We start from the raw sequence: 20473 nt of genomic DNA, 5'->3' as shown, positions 1-20473 counted from the left end.
AGGAAAAACAGTAAGGACAGCAGAAAGTCTCTCACTTGCATTTATATATGTGGTATACACGAGGTACTCCCACATGCACCTTCTCCAGACCTTATCAAAGCTAATGGAAGATGCCCAATGACATAAAGGGCTTTAAATCAGTCCCTAAGTGACATCCAACTTGCAAGCTCTAGTTTCTGTCCAGCCTAACGTTCAGGAAAATGACTGCCTCAGCTCAGGTTGTGATTCCTACTTCAAGTGCAGTTAAAAAATAAGGGGGTTTCCCCCCCTGAACAGGGAAACAGGGAGTGCCTAGCAAATGTGTCTGCAATTTTGAGAACTGAAATGTTAAACGATGTATAAACATTTCAGAAATTGATGATGCCTGCCTTTCTCTGGCCTTGGCACGTGCAGTCTTGCCCCAGCTCACATCCATTTCAAACCCAGCTGGAAGGATTGTCCTTCCAACCTGTTACTTTGCTCAGCTCACCCCGAGCTTCACACCTCTCCAGCTTCCCCTCTCTCCCTCATACCAGGCATAAGCTGCCTGCCCTCATCTTTAAAGCTCTGCTCTTCTCTTCATCCTCTCACCTCTCATTTTCTACCCAGTCATCAACACCTATCCCCAAACTTCCCAAATCCAGCCCCAAACATCAGCATCAACTTCTTAAACAGTCAGAGCATGGCATTTTCTGCCCCTAAGCCTCTTCCCCCTGGGAGAATGTTCCCTTTTAATATCTACATCTCCACCCTACAAACCTCCCCGTCTGCAGGATTCTCAAGCAGTGTTAAAAGGAAACGTTCTCCTTCAATCACTCATGTGGACTGGCGTTGATTCACTGCTCTTTGAAACTCATCCTTCCCCCAGCCGTCGGTTCACCTTCCGCCACTCCTCTTGCATTGCATTAAAATACTATCTGTACAGGGAGAGATGGCGGTTTTGGTCTGTGACTGTACAGCACCCGGCACAAGGAGGTCTTACTTGACCTTAGGGACTGGGGCCTCTAGGGTTCAAGGACATAACCAGACTCTTCTGTACAACATAACATTTTTATAAATATCATTTGCTGCAAGAGAAGCAAGAAAGCCAGAATGCCTCCATAGGCCAGGAGACAAGGAAATTTCTCCTTCTTTATTAACATTCAAAATTACAAATCAAACCATTCTAAATTTCTCACATAACCAAAAATGAAAACCAGACATTTATCTACCGCATAGCCAGTGATCTAGCTGAAAGGGAACTTTATGGTCTGAGACATGGTAAATTTGTTTTCAATTATTCTGTCCACATACAAAACCTTGATGAAGCCGTACAAAGCAAATAGTACTCCAAGATCAGAGAAAAGGAAGATTAAGCTAATGGTATTCATGGCCAAACCGTTTTTTTTTTTCTTTTTTCTTTTCACCAGTCAGCAGGAGGTATCTTTGCATAGAAGGATTATTTCCCCCCTGGAAGGGGACCACATGCAGCATCAATGCAGTCCTGGCAACCTTCCTTCAGTATGGCAAATGTAAAGCGACACTCACTCTTCTGAGCTATCATTACTCATCTAGCACATATTTGCAAGGCATACGAAGACAGGGTCTATGCCCCAGAGCCCTCACAACCCAAGGGCCCGAATTTGCAGCCTCCACTTACATGAATAGCTCCATTGAAGTCAACAGACCTTAAGTAGGGGTTGTGCAAGAAAGAATTACGGAATCCAGCCTGGCCACAGCTCAGACACCTACGACAGCTCGCTCACACAAGCGCTTCGGGAGATTGTGAGGAAGGAAAACAGGGTACGAGGCTTTGTGCAAACATGCCAGTTGGGTCTGGGAGTGAGGTGGAGGAGGAGTGGAGCTGGACTCCAAGCACAAGGGTTGGTACTGGAGAAGCAGCATTGCCAAGAATGTGATAAATATGATGACAGCCATGGGGAGATTTAGGAATGTATAGAGTGTATAGAAGATTAAAGGCGACAGAGGTCAAAATGATAGATCTACTGGGAACAGGCATGAATGTAGGAATCGCCCCCTGTTTATCCGTGGAGGCCCATTAAGCCCAGGTCCTCTGGGAGCTGTACTGAAACTCATCCTAAGTATGGTACTTTCAAAATCCAAGATTTCCTGGCCTTCAATGAAAAGCCATTGTATGACCAAAAGCCATCCTGTCTTTACAAGGAGAGAGGGAGAAGAGCAGTTTTTAAGTACTGAGCATGTTTATTGTCATGCCTGACAGAGTAATTCTTTGTGGATCCAGACAAGAGGATCCGTTGGACGGCAAGGGTTTATTACCGTGACAGCAAAGCAGCTTTCACTCTACCCTCCGTCCTGGCAGAACAAAATCCCAGAATTACAGGTGGGAGACTGGAATGGAGGAAAACAGATAATAAATTACAAAAGAAAACTTGTCCCCAGTGAGCACAGTCAGTAGCAGCTGTAACAGAACTGGCTACGTACACAATTTTTAATACTTAGCCACCTTTAAAAGTAATTTTAAGTGGTGCTTGCTCATGTATAGAATGAGTTCCCAAGGCAAAACTATTCATGGTGTTTTAATAATATGTATGTATGTGAGTGCGTGTCTGAATAAATGCATACATACTTAAAGAAGAGAGGAATTGATTGCCTGTTCATATGGCAATGTTTGTATCATCTGCTGGACAAGGGAGTATAAAACACATAGTAAAAGGTCTTCTGGTCCTCCACAGGACCAGATTTTAAATCAATCGTGTGATCAGTGGAAGAAAGTAACATAATTATTTGGCAATTTATGGCATTATGGCAATGGGTTGGGATGATGTCACTGTAAAATCAAAATAGCATTATAAAATGCAAATGCAAAGAGAAAAATATACATAAGAGAGCCAAGTATTCCCATTTAAAAGGGTGTGTCCTTATCTTGAGTTAACTGATTACGTTTTAAAGGATAATACAGGTGAACATTTACCATAAGCATTTCCATCTACCTTTCATTTGCTAAGGATGACTTAGGAACAAAACCTGAAGATGGACAGCCCACAGAAACGCTCCAGAAACTTTAAAAATCAGAGTTTTACACCCAGCTCTGCCACCAATTTACCACATAGCGTTGGTCATGTCACATAACCTCTCTGTTTATCTGTAACGGGGAAACAGCAATGCTAACCCTACTTTGCACGGACAGAAATGAGTTAATATTTTATGCTGCATTTTTATATAGAAAAATTCATTGTGAGCTAGAATGAAAAACACATTAAAGCCGTGTTTCAGATATACGTCTCTCCTCAAAACTGAACTACGAGAGACTGTTACTCTCCATAAACACTCACCTCCCCTATGCTAGGCAGCTGCTTTAGTATTTAACCATAACGCTGATCTTTTCTTTGGCGGAGCAAAGGAGTAGAAGTGACCCTTAAAGAACCCCACAGAGAAGTGAAGGCTTAAAACATTTTTTAAATAATAACTCTGAAATTCATTTTTTCCTCCCTTAGCAATAACTGAGCTCAAAAGTCTCAGTTTTTCTGTCCTACTCTTCCGCTCATCGCACAGGGAGGGAGACGGATGCTCTCCCTCAGCTGCCCGGGGGGAGGATGCAATGCCCTGCCACGGGAGCTTCAGCAGAGACAAGAGCAGAGGACCAGCCCCACGCCAAGGTGTTCCCCTACTCTTCTTTCCATGAAGAAAACAAAGTCGTCTGGATTTCAGTTTCAAGAGAGTGAGAATCGAGAAAGATTTATGAATACAGAACTCAGGAATGAAATATTTTTGTGTATTATAAGGTGACCTATTCACAATAAAACTCCCCCAAACTGTATACAGATCGAGCTGGAAAAAACCCAACTCTTTTGAGTCACATTTGCCACAAGGGGAAAGAGAAGCCAGACATGATGTGTACCTTTCCATACTCTATTTTGGGATTTTAAGATCCTATTTCTTTCAGTTGAAAGATTTTTCTTAAACTTTGCTTTTGCATAACTCTTATAATATTAACATAGCCAGACATGGGCTGGTCTGTGACCTGAGGAAATGCAAAGCACTTTGGCAGATAAACAAATAACATCATTCAGAAAACAAAGAGACTTTTCTTGTTTAGTTTGCTGCTATGATTGGGTTTCTAAACAAAATGGAAATGTGTGGCATGATTAAAATCATCGGCTTGCCTTTGCATAAATAAAATTCATTCATTCTGCAATCCATCCATGGATCAATACCAATCAGATTTGGGAGAGGGGGGTATTTAAGGGCCATTTTCAGGGAGGCACATGTGTAATTCTGCATGCAAAAAATAAGCAGATGTGCCTTTAGCTGCTGGGTATCGGCAGCCCTGTTACCCACCAGGACACAATTCCTGTGACAGTACTGGCAACTGCAGCCATCGAGACCACACATCAGGTGTATGAAACAACACCTTTTTTTTCCTGCACTATTTTAAAACTCAGGTCTTCTTACAAACTGAGCCCCCAGTTCCAAATACAAAAGCTGGAGTTTAAAATTCACATCTGAATCAGTTCCTACCCCAGTGTTCAGATCAACCAAACCCTACACCCACGCAGTTGACATCGCCTCTGGCTGTAGGGATTTAAAAGCACAGGTTCACTTTTGCTGCGCCGCATGACTAGCAGATCTCATTGCACAGGTGAAGCCTGCAACACTGCCCAGTTATGCTGCCTGGTAACCAAGTGATAAATTGACAGCAGAGTCAAAAAGAAAGGCAAATTCCTTAAAGATTCTGCAGGTGGTCACCTATAGATACAACACGTGCGTATGCAGGGGGAATTAGTGAAACCTTTGGAATTTAGATCTTTGAATCATGGACATGTTTACTTGAGCTTAAATATTATTATAGAGCATTACATTATTAGCAAGAGGAAGGAGGATTCACAGGAGATAAGCAAGATAACTTTTTCATTCTTCAGTGGGGAAGCCAGGGCAGAGAGGTGCAGTGATTTGCCGAGTCCCACAGGGGACAAGCAGCCAAAGCACAGTGAGAAATCGAGGTCCCCGTCCCCCGCCTTGCCACAGGGGTTGCCAACCTTGTGCTGCAAATCGCACAAATGTGTGGTAACACCACTCACGGCCCTCAGCACCTCGGTTTCCACTGCAAGCTTCTGCCTTTGCCTTTTTAATGGATGGGTTTCAGAGCCAAATTTTCTGGGGGATTTCTAGTTTGGGTGTTGCACACCTGAAAGCCTGCATGTAAACAGTGATGGGCTTTGCAAGACAAAAGCAGAAGCACCTGCAAATCTTAGGGGCACCTTTGAAGAGCCCCAGTGAGAACCGTGCCCTGTGCCATACAGATGCCGATTGCCTTAGAGAGTAGAAGGGAATAATTCATTTTCCATTCATCCCAACAGAGCTTTGCTTGTCAGGAATTTAGGTCTTTCTCCCCTGGGAGGTATAAAGCTGCATCTTTAAAGCTGATTGCACACATCTTCCTGTCTAGACAACGCAAGCTACTGCCAGAAGGAAAGTAGAAAATTGGGGAATGAATTCACTAGTCTTGGTGATTTTATTTGCTTGAAAGTAATCAGCTCTCTTGCTTGTTTCAGCTCGCTGTAACATGAGGCTTAGTCCATTAACCGCTGCGTATTACTTGCTATCTCCCCATGGAAGTCACTCCAGCTTCCCCCCGAATGGGGTGTGCATGTGTGTGGTCAGCTTTGAGACCAGTGCCAGGGTGATTCAGAGAGACCATCCCCGGCCGGTAGTGAAAAGTGGGAAAACAGAGCTCGACTGGCAACATTTAATTAGAAGCAAATACAAAGCCACGTGAGAAATCGCTTCCTCCTACTGCTTCCCTTTTCCTGCTGTACACAAGGAGATAAGAGCACTGAAAGGCTCGCCAGGAGCAGCACACGGCGGCAGCACTGGCAGCCCTAGGATGGAGCCCCAGCTTGCCCATCGCCCACCTTCCTCTAGAAACAGTGAGGAGCTGTAGAGCTAAAGCTGTCTCTCAAACCTTTTGACACCACAAACTATTCCCCTGCTCAGACTCTTCATCAGCCCTGAGGCTGTTTTTCCATGCCATCAAGCGTTTTCGGACGCTCCACAGCAGACAAGAGGAAGACGTGCTCATCGGAACAGCCCCTGCTCGGCACAGCTTTTCTGTCATGCCTGTTCAGCTCCCTTCCTGGTGGAAGGAACTTTGCATTTTGGATTTGATCATTAATTCTCATCATGAATACCCTTTGACTGCGACAATTTCAAGGATTTTTTGGAGGCTCTTCATCATTAATTCTCATCATGAATACCCTTTGACTGTGACAAGGATTTTTTGGAGGCTCTTCACTCAACAATACTCCTACCAAGATGGAAAATTTCAGTGTATTGTCTCAAGGAGAGGGCATATCAATAGCTGTCAGTAATTAAGACAAAGACCTCATCCAGGCATCATATCATGTAGCAGCTTGCCTGCCTGCTTCAGTTAGGGCTGAGATTGAGCAACAAAGCTGAATCTTGTCACATGTTTTTGTTCAATTTAATGTACTTGGGACATAGCAAAAGAATTCAAACCAGAAGAAAATCTCTGCCTTGGTTCTTTTTGCTTTTCCTTACCAAAGCAGTCTAAAAAGGCCTCCAAAGATAATCCTTTGAACATCTGATTCTGCTAAATGATGAATTTTTATTATACTGAATTTTAAGTGTTTCTTATTTTGGTGACAATTTTGTCAAAATTCCAAGAACTGAATCTCATTTGCTCTGCTGCTCCATACAGTAAACGACAACCAGACTCCCAGTGTCTAACTGGGATTTCTGTTTTCACATGGGGTTAAAATACAGGTCTGGGACAGACAGCAGCTCTTGGGAGAAAGCAGTTGGGGGTTTTGTTCCCGACTGTCCCGATACCGATGTTCCATTGCAAAGTAAGCAAGCTGTTTCATCTCCATGCCTCAGTTTCCCTACCCCTATGAAGGGCTGATCCTGTTTTCAAGATGCTTTGATTCTCTTGGCTGAAAGTTTAAAAGAAGAGTCACTATGCGTCTGACTACTGCACACGTACAGATGTGGGGATTTGGAGATCAGATTTTCATAGCTGGATGAAGACATGATTTTTTCCTACTAAGATGACCAGCTCTACAATTAAAGAGCTTCCATGAACATTCATGACAAAACAGTTCAACTTCCCCCAGCATGACAAAACTCTCTCCACCACGAGTAAATCAAGAAGGTGCAAATCTGCTGATTTCGACAGAATCGCACTGGGGGAGTTCCATGGCACGGGGCTCTGCCACCGGTTAGCAAAGTCGTTCCCTTGCCACTGCAGGACACACTGTGGGAACTGGTCTCAGCCCGGCTGGAGAAGAAGGGAGGGTAGCAAGCAGAGCTGCTTTCTTATCACCTGAGCCCACAGCTGCCTCTGCCACAGCCAGTTCATCCTTCCCGGCAGACAGGCAAGGCAGGGATGCTTCAGGTGCAGCCCCAGGGAGCATCATGCCACACAACAGAGACATAGCACAAGGCTTGAGAGCAACCGTGCTGAGAAGGGGGAAGATGGGATGGCAGCAGCAGCAAGAGCATCTTGGAGTTACTCAGTTCAGCCTGAGATTATTGATTTGACTGCACTGCACCAAATCCCCAGAGCTGAGCCCTAAGCCAGGGCTAAGTGCTGTGCCTTCCTGCAAGGCAGGTTTGGGGTCCAAGAACCATACCACGTCCTTTCCTCAGGCTATTGCACTGGCTATTTGACTGAATGTCAGACAGACTTTTGGAAAGGATCTTGGCCAAAAAGCATTTTGGGGAAAAAGAATAAAAAAAAAAAAAAAAAAAAAAAGCAAGCCCTGGAAGCTTCTCTCCTCCCCATTTTTTTTCTCATGCTGAAACCCACAACACAACGCATGTTCAAAGAGAGAATAACTCAGGTCTGCTGGAAGCATCGAGGTTTCAACAGTTGTTTCAGAATGAAATAGGGACCCTAGAAAATTTTCACAGAGCAGCAGCAAGCAGGAGGAGCCCAGTCCTTTTCCCCCCAAACAGCCATTAGCCCAGGGAGCACAACTCCTGGGATGCAGGAGACCCAGGTGCAAGCCCTCTCTTGGCACAAGGCTCTTCCAATTAAATAGACATTGGTCTTGAGAGAGGAAGAGCAGAACTAGAGGCTTAGCTGGACCGTGAAGCTGGTGAACAGAGAGCTCAGATGTGAGTTTACAGGATGCTATCCACCCTGCATGAACTTCTCCTGTGGACACTCGAGTGCACCCTGAACAGGATGAGTTATGTAGGCGTTGGAAGTGTTCACATTCATGGCAAACAGCCATAAATTGGAACTCTGGTTTACTGCACACCGACTCCCCCATGTACAGTCCTGCAGGGAGATCACACATGAAAGAATAACCAAAATCTTGCATCTACCTAATCCAGACATATTACTAATTCAAGGAATAACCTAGGCTGTCTGCATCTCACAGGCATCACAGGCAAACCGGTTGGTATACTCTCCTTCCCCTCACCTCTGCCAAAATTACTTTCCACGAAAAGCAGTGTATTTTGAATTGGGCTCAAAAGTTTCAATGAGAACTTTTCATTCTACTCTAACTCAAAGCAGGTTGGCCTATGGGAAAATGGCCCAGCTCCCTCAAGGTACATGGCTCACTGATCATCTGCCCTGCACCTCTGCACCCCAGCTGCATCCCAACGGGACCATGGAGTCATCCTGCCTGTCCTCCTACACCATAAATCTGGGTGACAGCATCCCTTTCACACAGGGGGACGCACACCCAGATTAAAGACTTTAAGCAACAGAGGATGAAATTTATTTCTGGTTAAGTTCTCCCAGTAGCTAATTATCCTCACTGTCATCCAGCAATTCTCTTCTTGAATTAGTTAGAGAAAGCACACAGGTCAGCTCTTCCTCTAATCTCGTTTTATTAGATATCATATTTGATATTCCCTGATTTTCAGTCCAGTCTTGTATCTAAACAAAAGCAAATGTCAGGCTCATCTGTGTTTTCCTACACTACTTCTGATTTCTCTAGCAATTTCATTTCCTCAGATAGATGGATATCTCAAGGTACAGCCACGCTACTAGCACTCTAGCAGTACAGTGGGAGGGATACTGACTGACCTACCTTTACATTTGACGGGATAATAGTTTTGAAGAAAATTTCCCAGATGTACCTAAAATCTGTATTTTTGGCATTGCACATCTACCCCTGCATTAGCACATGTAATGACAATAAATCTGTGACCCAACAGCTCGAAGCTCAAGAGGCACCTACAATCACCACAGTTGTACAAACAAGCCCGGTAGTCCTGCAGGTAAACCAGGCACGAAACACGCAGTCAATCTGTCATACGCTGTTCTTGACTTGGGGGCAGAAATCCCTGCAAGTGCCAAAAGCTGCCGAGAGCCTGCGCAGGGCTCCTGCTCGCTAGAAAAGGGAAGTGAAGGCCACAAGAATGGTACAAAGATGTTGCACAGCACAAGCCGGCTCTGCCGTGCGAGTCCAGCACAGCCAGCCCACAGAAGTGCAAAAACCCCGGGCTTCATCCCGGACCTCTACCTTCCCCTTTGCTGAACAGGGGGAGTTGGGAAAATGGGCAGAAAAGGACAAACTCAGCTCCTCCGATGTGCCCTCAGCAGTAAATGTCCCTGGGGAGCCTGGCCTGGGCTTCGGCAGGAGCGCGTCTCCAGCCCAGCCCTCCTTGTGAGAGTGTGAATCACAGTATCAAGCTGTGATTTGGTTTTGAGTTTCCATCAAAGGTTCTGGTTTCACTAATACGCAAAGGAATTAGTTGAATGTTGGAAGTCACATACGGTTAGAACTCAGTGCCCCACGGGAAACTTAGGCTAGGGAACAATGTCTCCTTTGACTTAGAAACCACAAGAAAACACATACAGCAAAATTCAAGTATAAAAGGAAAGTGGAACATACATTTATCATTGTAAAGCAGCTCCTGTGTGCTCCATTAACAACTCTACCATTCCAGCTTCTTTTTTAATTACAAAAAAAAAAAAAAAGGCAGTGAAAGTCACCTAAATAAAACCCAGGGGAAATTTGGGTCAGCTGTGCCGAGCAGGAGCTCCTCTCTACACAGCTTTCCTGCATTAAAGAGAAGAAGCAAGGAGGGGACCAGCACACACAGGCATGCAGCACAAGCTGTGATGGGTCGGGATACCCTGTGGACCTCCCTGGTGGTTGCAGGATAGCGGCAGCAGGCAGGGACTGAAGTCTCAGTCCACCCAAGATATCTCCCCGTCCTGCTGCAGGGGCAAATGAGGAAGGAGGAGTCCCTGATGCTCTGACTTGAAGGAAATGTTCCCTCCTCTCTCCCAGCCCTGTCACTTATTTTAACCCACCATGCTTGACTAAACAAAGACCCCAGAATTCAGCAGCAGCCGAGGCAGTCGCAGGGATGTTGCCTTCCTGTCTGCAGGGGACCACAGCTCTGGGGGGGGCAGAGAAAGCTGCCACCCATCAGCGTACGGTGGTTGGGGAGCCAGTACGAAGCTGCGGGCCGAGCCCCGCTGCCAGAGGAGGCCAACTCCGGGCTCCCGCTTCCTGGGGAAGTGCCCAAACCGCCAGAGCTGCTACCTACAGGCATGAGGCACGGCCCCGCCAGCCGCTCCAGCTCCAGCCACCAAGGCTGCTCTCTGCAAAGGTCCTGAACAATGCTCGCCCCTGACACAGGCTCAGCTGGCTCGGTGCCTGTCTGCCCCAGCATCCGAAACCTCCGGCTGCAGGAAGGTGCAAACTTTCTGGCTGAAGAGCGAGTTTTAACTCCCCCAAGTCAGGGGCCACTGATGCAGGGCATGCTCTGGGCAAGGTGCTGCCTTGGAAAACCCGGGCTCTAAGCGACCAACATCCTCAGCTGCTTTTGAACACTGCAGCCCCAGGTTGTACTGAAGGGATTTGATTATCTGACACAAGCAGTGGAATCCAGCAGGTTTGTTGATGAACTGCGTTAATAACGCAGTGGAAGCGAGAGAAACAAAGCGAGACATGCAAATGAATTACTGATTACTTTTACTGCTTTTCATTCAGAAGCATTTGAGCCTTTTGTAAAGATAAATTAGAGAAGCAATACACCAGGGGAAGGATTTGCTAAGATGGCAATAAAAAAAAAAAAAAACCACCACATCAAAATGCCAGAGTTAGGCACACTCCTTTGAGAAACTTGATTACAAATTACTGTGCTGAACAGCTGGGGAAAAAACCAATTTCCCCAAGGATTGGTTACAGCAAGGCAAGCCCCAAACACACAGGTGCTTTGGGGAAAAAGAAATAGAAATAATAAGGAAAACAAAAAGAAGGAAAGAGGCTTATATTTACTCCTTGACCCCAAGACTTAGCTGAGTTCTCATAAACAGATTTTTAACAAAATAATGTACCTCAGTCTCTCTACAGTCCATGGCAGATGCACGTCTGAATTGATGCCCTGTGTCACTGCTTTCAATTACGTGAGGTGAATACAGCAGAAAATCACCCATTTATCTAGCACCGATCACCTCTGAGGACACCAGAGGACTTCACAGTGTGGCGAGACTATGATGTGAAATGGGTTGGTCTCATTTATACCCCTGGGCTGCAACATGTGTAAATGCCACTTGCTTCTGATGAAGCAAGTGCAGATCAGCTATCCAGAGTATGTGGACAAGCGACATAAATCAACTGTTCATCTTCCCTAAAAGCTTTTCCTTTCTCTTCCACTTCCCTTGAAGGAAGGACAAAGGTTCTGCTTAGAACTCCCTGAAATATCACACAATCGTGTGAAACATCATTTCCACCTTGAAAAAAAATCTGGCTTCATGTGACGCAGTAGGACAAAACCAGAACCACTAAGTTTAATAAATATCTTCAAAATAATATTTTTATGGCTTTTAAGAGATCATAGACTGCCTGATCATGGGGTGAAGCTCATCCCAACCCAAACTTTGCTACTGAAAAGGCCTTAAACAGTTCAAAGACAGGACAACCTTTGCTGAAGAACTGAAAATCTGTCTCTTCCAGAAGCAGAGAGGTTCTCACTGCCACTGTGGCCAGCAGGTGAAAGACACCTATGCCAGCATCCAGTGCTACTCAGGCAGTACCACACTCCCCACTTCCTCTTGATAACAGGATAGCAATCAATGCCAACAACCCAAAAAATTTAATTTCCTCTAAGAGGTGGGAGTTCCCAGGAGGATTATTGAAAACAATGCCGGGAGACATCTCAAGCAATGACCTTGTTTATCTCCCCTGCCCCAAGCAGAATTCAAATATATCCACACTCTTCCTAGCAGGTTTTTACCTAAAAGCATGCAAAGATAGAGATTTTTAGCCCTCTGGGCAGGTTGTGCTGCTGCAGGGCAAACTTGGACAGAGCTAGGTTTGTGTTTGGATTGTCACCTCTATCCCAATCACATCCATAAGCTCTTTGCATGGGAGCAGTCACTGCCTTTCCTGATGGACTGTCTCTTCCAAAACCTTGACTGGGCAGTTGGGTACAAATAAGCAGCTGACCTTCAACATCAGTGAAAGATTTGGAAAGGAAAAAAAAAAAAAAAACCAATCATGCCTACCCCTCCTCTGCAGTCTCAGTGACCAGATGGACCTATGAGATGATAGGTACATGCGAACTTCAGTTTTGTCCTTGCCACGCAGGATTTCCTCGCTGTTCTCACTGACTTAACAACTAGAGGATGCTCACACTAGCACTCAACTTGCATCCCTAAAATAGAAGCCCAAGTTTCTCTATAGTTAATAGCAAGCTGTAGTTTCCTCCCAAGAGTGACTCAGAACACCTAAACTGGGAGCCTACGCTTCTCCATGTGACTCTGGAAGGTGTCTGAAGTTAGACGGTGTGAAAATTACACCAGATGCATGGCTTCTCTCTTCATTCCCCAGGCAAACAAAGTAAATGCCCTCTTCCATGTGGCCCGTCTAGCCAGATGTTTTGATTAACCAGACTCTTCACTGTACTTGGGAGTGCACAACTGGTGCCGAGTCTTGTGAACAAACTCTCGGGGCTAGACACGTGAAGAAGAGGAAGCAGCATCAGAAAGATAAACCACAAGATAAGGCCTGGAGGATATGAGATCTGCTGGTCTGTAGCTTCAGAGCACCCAAAAGAAGAAACTTGCATGCAAAATGCAGTTTTCAAAAAATAGACATCGCAGGCCAATGCCACGCTGCAAAAGCTATCCAACATCTCTTCCTCTAGAAGGTTCAGCTGGATAATTAGTCACGTGGAAGGTTAATTTAATAGGGAATTAGAAAATTCAGAAAAAAAATTGAAACCACATTGTATTTTAGAAAAGGTAATCAAAAGAGTGGAATAGCACTCTATCGCAAGTGGCTGTAAAATGCATGGGACATGAATGGGACATTCAGCCTCGGTATAAATGCCACCGCTTTGGTGGGCCATTCCCACCCAGGGCAAGCTTGGTTTCTCAGTATTTGAGGCCAAGTGTTTGAGAGACAGTACTGGATGCAAAAGTTGCTGTGGAGAGGCTGTGGAGAGGCCCTAGCGCTCCAGAAAACTCCCAAGGGCGGTGTGTTCCAGTGTGTCCTTTGAAAAGTGCTGTGGGTCCTCAGTGTCCAGGTCTGCAGCCAGCAGAGAACCCCAGCCCTGCCACCCCCGGGTCATCACAGCGGTTCCTGCTCTGGGGCCAAACACAGATAGCACTTGTTGAAAACTAATTTAATTTCTTTACAACCAGTTGCTTTTAACTCATGCAAACTTTCCTCAACACAGCATCTATCGTTACAATATATCTTCTGTTTCATTTTCTCTGTTTCTGCACTGTTTGCATCTGACAAGAACATGAAAGTTAAAATTCTCTGAGGGGAAAAAAGAATTAAAAAAAAACCAAACAAAACAAACAACCTTGAAGCCAAATAACTTATGACATGAAAGCTTTGGATTCTACTAGCCTGCCCAAGTTTCAGATGTTGTAAAGCATACAGGTGCAACTACCCCATTGCTGGGCACCCATGTGAACCTTATTATGTTAAAGTGAACACAAATCCAACTAATACTTCCAGGTTTATAACAAACCTTCGTAAAGAAGCTGTCTACGTTTTCCCCATATGCAGGCACAGCTGTGCAAAGGCATGTCTGCTGGGGAAACAAACATAGGTCTTTGAATTTATAGTTTAGGATCCATAAGCTTGATGGTAAATTATGATAAAACTAGAAATATCAGTTCCTGTCTCCAACAGAAAATACAAATCCCTCTTTGACTGACACTGATTACAGGAAGGAAACAAAGCATTTATATTTCCCCATGTCACGAGAAACTCCTTCATTGCAATAAACATCCGGTTGATAGGAATATCTTGGGAAGGTAAATGATGTTGTATCTGTAAGCAAACTGAGAAACGAGCAAGTGCTGATTGGCCATATAGTCCATACATCCATGCAGCTTCAAACACACCACAGCAGGCTAGGAGTTTGTCAGATTCATAAACTAAAAAGATTGCATATCTTAAGGTATGTTAAATGTGATTGCTATTTATTATTATCCTGCACCCTTTACTCAAATATCTAGTCCATACATGAAAGTCCAGCTCAACCAAAGTAAACAAATTCATTGATTTAACAATTTATGGCTTGATTTGAAAAGAGGCTGAGCCTGCAGGGCAATATCTAGCATATGTTTGAAGTTAAGCACAAGCCAACCCACTGAAATTAGTGGTATTGATCACGTGCTTAAAATTAAGCATAAACTTCAACGTTTTCCTGGCTCATGGTTGCCATAGTGATTCTGTGATAGCAAGTCCTGAGGACAGGAACACCTGTAAGATGCCCCCCAACTCTGCCTAGCAAAAGGCAAACTGCGGCTGATCTGTGCAGTTGCCATTCCTCATTACCAGCAATATCACCCCGACACCTTGCGACCCAGACCAAAAGCCTGGCTTTGCTTCCTGAACAGCACCAGCTGAAACTGGGAGGAAACCAGTAAGAAGACCAATGTGGCCCCAAATGGCTCCAGTGCAGCTACTCAGCCATTATTTTACATCACCTTTTGGAAAAGCCCTTCACCCTCCACAACAGAGTAAGGGTTCAGCTCATCCACCTCCCAGGTCAGCAAAAGACCAAATTTTATTACCTCCATCACATTGGACTTTGTTCACTGATTTCAGCAAGGTGACTTCCCTTCTCACAGGCATAGCTAGGACCAGAACTGGACTCTTTAGAGCAACAGAAATGATACCTCAAAATATAAAATTTTGTTTCTGTAGTGACATCAACCCAAATCGCAAGGGATTTCCTGCCTAAACTCATTCACCCTTTCTCTATAAAATTACAAAGCTGATAAACATGTCCTCTCTATATGTACAGCTTTACAGAGGCCAAACTTTTCTCTTTAAATCACCCCCACCGCCATGTAATTTAATTATCCTGCCCTGCTGTCCCCTTATCACGTGGCTGCTGCAGCTAGCACAGGGTTCCCCGCGGCAGTGTACATCCAGGACAAAAAGAAGGCAGCGTTACCACAGATGACAAACTGAACTGCACGCGAGGCGGGACGCGGTGCCAGCAAGTTACACATAAACCAGGCACTCGACTGGAATGGATGTACCCAGTGCCTGAATTACACAGGGGTGAAATTCTCTGACCTAAATTTAAATGGGCTTAAAATTAGAAGTTCTACCACGTAACCAAAGGACAGGGAGGGGGGAAGAAAAAAAAAAAAAAAAAAAAAAAAAGGAGTAAAATTGCTAAGGAAAAAGCACATGCATGAAAGACATTTCTAGCAAAAGGCAGAAGTTAACTCCGAGGAAACTCCAGTTTAACATCTATGCCTCCCTAATCCAATGCCCATCGAAAATTGCTAAGGAAAAAGCACATGCATGAAAGAATCTATGCCTCCCTAATCCAATGCCCATCAAGGTTAATGAAGGTTGCTTTGCCTTTCTTTAAACCTGAAGTGACCGTGTAGGAGTCGTGTGCAGTCTGGCTGCATGGGCCGGAGAGGAACCGGGGTTACATAGATATATCCAGAAACACAGGTAGCAACTCTGCCGTGTGGGTTTGCTCTGGGGGAGCACAGCTCCAAACCCTTCACTTGCCCCTGGCAGGACAACGTCTTACTGCAGATCTAACGTGATCTGCTAGTTATTTTAGATCCAAGTTTGGCAGGTCACTGAACTACACTGAGTTTGAAGGCCAGGCTTGGTGTTTGTCCATTCTGAACCTCACAAAAAGCCCTAGCTGCCATAGACAAGACTGTTCTCAAGATGAAACAGGCTCAGCTGGACATCTTAGGACAGAGCTGGGTCACAGGAGATCTAACATACAGCCCAGAAAAGGTGGCAAATACATTGTCCAAGTTTCTGAGTTTCCACAAGCGAATCCAAACCAACTTTACAAACATCTAGGACTTCACCACAGTTCAGCTTTATGCACATCTACAAGCACGCCCAGGTTCACATGGTCCCCCTCTTTCAGGGTCAACTCCCAGCAAGACTTCAAAAAGGAACTCGCCCCCCATTTTTCCTCTATGGAGCTGTTCTCCTGTCCCTTACCTGGACAACGGGGTGGCCTCCGGTCGGTGCCTTGACGGCCCCTCGGCTTCCCTCTGTCTCATAGTGCGCCCGGTGGTGGGGCTTCGGCTGTACCTCAATCCGCAGCTCGTAGGAACCAGACTGGCTGGAAAGCGGCCACTCGAGGGGCGGGAGCGACTGGACGGGCAAACTGGGCAGAGAGAGACCACACCAACTGAAACTCTTTAGCACTTTATTGCCTAAAGCCCTGATGCCTTCTTCCTCCAAGTACCCCACCGGGGCTGCTCTCACTGAAATGTTTAGGAGTCTGCTCTTAATTTCAGTGAGAATATGCTGCCCTGCTCATGCCTGATTACAACTCCGTTGAACTTCAGGATGAACACAATCGTTTCTGTGGGCCCATCTCCTTGCAGAAGAGAAGAGAATATTTCTATTTCTTAAACAGAAATATCCGTAGCAGTTATATATTTCCAAAGATCCCCTCTTTTATCTAGCTTTTGCTGTGCATCAAACTTTGATCACAGAACATATACTGTGAAATATTAACTCCCTTTACCATTACTTACCAGTTGTGTAAATTAATAATATTTATGATTTCCATAAATATTACAATACACATGAATAAAATGCTAAGTATTCTTACCTGACACTAGTTTTCCTGTTACCAAAACACACAAAGGTTTATAACAAGAAATTAAAACACTGAAATGTACAGCTAGAGCTTGTGCTCAATTTCAGACAACTCTTATTTTCTTAGTACAAACTGCTGCCAGGACCAAGCTGACAAGCCAAGGAAAGTCACGGCCCATGTTCCTTCACTTGCAATTTGTGTTTAGCAGGTCGGGAGCAGCACGGGATAACATCAGCATGGTGACGACCTTGCTGCCGAGCGGGGTGGCAGGGCTGCCAGGGCACCAGCGGTGACTGCAAGTGGAGTCACACATTTGGCAACCTCCATCCTGGCAGATGTGCACTGCTCAGGGTCCAGACCTGCGTGCCGCCAGCGCCAGACAATGGAGGGAGTCGATGAGGGTAGTGCCAACAACTGAGATTTGGGTTAAACGCCAATTAACAAATTAACAACCAACAATAAGTCACTTGGGGCTGACTGACTTGGAGCAGTGTACTCTATTTTGAATCGGGAAATATTTTAAGTATTTTCATCCTTGATGGAAATTTATAAGTGAGACATTCCCTGAATTTAGAAAAGCAATCAAACTATTTTCTTTAAAAGCAGCAGGATGGAACAAGAGTATTTAGCCTTTGTCAAAGGCTGTTTACAATCTGCTTTTTAGACAAGTAATTCGGAAAATTGACTTTGTCATATGCTGGGCTATCGATGAACCGCTTTGATGATGTTTCTTCCAAACCCAGATTTTTTCATCTCTCAGAATCACAATGGATTGGGCTTCCATTAACCAGTGCTGTCCCTGAGCACTTAGCTCTGGTCTGCAGCAGGATCTGCCCAAGGAAACACTCCCTAGGGATCGCTATGCATGACAGGGACATCACACCATGAGAAAATACACAACCACAAGAAGCATTACATACCTGCAGATAGGTATTGCAGGCACCAGTTGCTTTGTCCAGGATGGAGGTACCAACAAAATTGATTCTGGGGCTGAGTTTCTCCTGTCCTCCTGCTCACAAGGCCCGTGGAAGTCAACAGTCTGAAAGACGTGACATGGAATGCTGTTTTTGTGGGAAGGCATTGATGAAGGATCAGGGCTGGTTTTCCAAATTTTCGTGGGAACACCACAGGAAGGATCCGTAGGAAGGCTGCTCATAGCATCCATGGAAAGAGAAGCACTGGGCAACTGCGTGTAAGTAACCGAAGAGTTGTCTTCTCTCAAGGGGATGCGAGGAGAGGATTGTGGAGAGGGGGTCCTTGACTGTCGTGGAGAAGTGGAAGGCAGCTGAGTACTGTAGAGCTCAGTGCAAGAGTACCTCCGTTTTGCACCTGGTGACGAAGACCTTGAGTTGGGACAGGGTGATGGTGAATGTCGTCCCAAGCAGGTTTCCTCCGTGATGCTTGTTCGTGGTGACATTATTGGAGAGGTTCTAGGAGAATAATGAGTATGGATGTTTTGAAACTGTGGACAAAGGTCATCACTAGGACCATTATTTGGTGAAACACATGGTGATGTGCAAGGAGATACATTTGTCTCTGAAATGAAACTTGCAGAGGAGCCGCTACTAGCTGGGCTCAAACACAGTGGTTCTCTGTAGCCCTCAAAGCCAGGGACAGGCAGGGTAACCCTTGGGCTAGTGGTAGCTGAGTTTGACTGATGTTCTACCAAAAGAACATCTGTGTCTTTGCTGCGGAAGGGACCCCCTGAATGAATCAGTTCATGATATGGAGTAATTTCAATCCTAGGGCTCGGAGCAGAGGCCCCTGCAGCGTTGGCAGGGTGTGTAGGTGTTGTCCCTATGCTATCTGGCTGTCCATATCTGCCCATGGGATCTGCAGAAAGGCTAGAAAAAGGCAGGGGGCATGGCTTGAGGCCACAGTCCAAGACATCATGAGCGTATGTAACTCCAGAGGGTGGGCTGTTGGTTTTATGTGGAGTCGGTTCTTCTGGAAAAAGAAGGGTCTCTTTAAGACTATAAATATTATTACAGAAGCTGAGCAATCATGGATTTAAAAAAATGCATATTTATAAACTGGTTGTGATCTGATATTAGGTAAATATTTGTTTAATTCTTTTTAACTGCAATTAAGGCTTGTGAAAAGTACTGGATTAACAGCCAGGGAAGCTCAAGTGCTCAGAGCAGATGCAGCATGGACAGAAGCACTGCAAACACCTCCACACCTCCCAGCCAGGCTCCCTCTACCTGAGCCCTGAGCTAGAGGGGTCACCTGGAAGGGTCGGCGACACGTCAGCCTCTCTGCCCATTCCAATGCTGGCCTTCCTACTTCTTCTGCCAACTGCACCCCTTAGCGCCAATTGGGGTGTTGTGACTTTGGCCAGCTTTTGTCAACCGGGAGCTGGACTGAGACCATCATGTCCCAAAACCACTTCCCAATAGGTCTATGTAAAACCCAAAGGTTGAGGAACAGCTTTTGGTGAAGGGAGAAAAATCCTTCTCACACAGCAAAGTCCAGCCAGAAAAGGCTTCATGAAACCAAAGCTGAGCTCAAGCTCTTAAATCAAAAAGTCAGTTCTGTGTGATGATTTGTTTGGCTCCATATCATGTCAACAAGTTTTGGTGTCAACAAGGTTTCACAATAAGAAAGCACCAGATGATCATAAAACACATTCACAAATACTTGTTAGGAAAAAGAGAGAGAGAGAAAGGATCCAGCACCATGCTTACAGGCAATCACTTTCCAATTCAAGTTGCTCAAGGAACGTTTTGGCCAGAGAGGGATTATAAAATACACAATAACAGGTAAGTGTTCAGTGCAACCCTCTCTCCTGGTGCAAAAAATCCTCAGTTTTCAGAGATTCTCAGTCTTGCTAACTGTCCCCAGGTTGCAGAGTACAGGGATGCTTCCAGGCAATACAGAATTCCCACCGGCATCGCTGAGCCCAGTTCTGGTCTCATCCCAGCACCCTATCAAGTGCTTAATGGCAGCGGCATCAGAGAGCAGTCATGCCAGGTATCCCCAGGACAGATCCCTCAATGTACATCAGCTCCTGCAGCTTCCCCACCCTGGGAGCTGAATAATATTTGTCATTACACAAAAGCATGCAAAATATTATCAGGATTTTTATATGCTTTTAAAGATTTCTATGTATCCAGCAGGGAATACCTGAAACAGCTCCACAGTTTGAGATGAATTTACACCGTCTGCTCACCCTTGGGCACAGATCAGTAGGTGTCATAGGTGAAGAGGCTTTCATTTAAATATTTAAATAATTGTTCAAGCATTTTCTCCAAAACCTACACTACATGAGGCAGAATTTCCCATGAGCAAGTAATATTGTGCATAAAGCTAGGTAGGAGCTGACTGTGCTTTCTGCAAAGATCGTAGCGAAACTTTTGCACGCAGAAAGACTGTGATTTAATGTCAAGGATTTCTGTTCATTTTCAGTTTTAAAAGCATCTTAATGTGAAAGCAAAATCCTTCACTGATTTTTGACTACTAATTTTTG

The 20473-nt window shown here is 45.1% G+C and overlaps 1 protein-coding gene across 1 annotated transcript in view; it reads right to left on the bottom strand.

The window, feature by feature from the left end:
* NFATC2 (nuclear factor of activated T cells 2) overlaps positions 1-18931 on the bottom strand; it is an 83379-nt gene extending 64448 nt beyond the window's left edge. Inside the window, exons 1-2 of the mRNA XM_035900884.1 lie at positions 17925-18931; positions 16395-16563 (exon numbers count right to left, since the gene is read on the bottom strand). Coding sequence (XP_035756777.1) covers positions 16395-16563; positions 17925-18832 — 1077 coding nt within the window. The 5' untranslated portion in view covers positions 18833-18931. The remainder of the gene's footprint in view (positions 1-16394; positions 16564-17924) is intronic.
* Between the last annotated feature and the right edge of the window lie 1542 nt (positions 18932-20473).

This window comes from Egretta garzetta, unplaced genomic scaffold, assembly GCF_000687185.1.
Source record: "Egretta garzetta isolate BGI_Z169 unplaced genomic scaffold, ASM68718v1 scaffold188, whole genome shotgun sequence".
Classification (NCBI taxonomy): Eukaryota; Metazoa; Chordata; class Aves; order Pelecaniformes; family Ardeidae; genus Egretta; species Egretta garzetta.
Note: the sequence above shows the minus strand (reverse complement) of the source record. Positions and strands in the feature narration are given on the sequence as shown.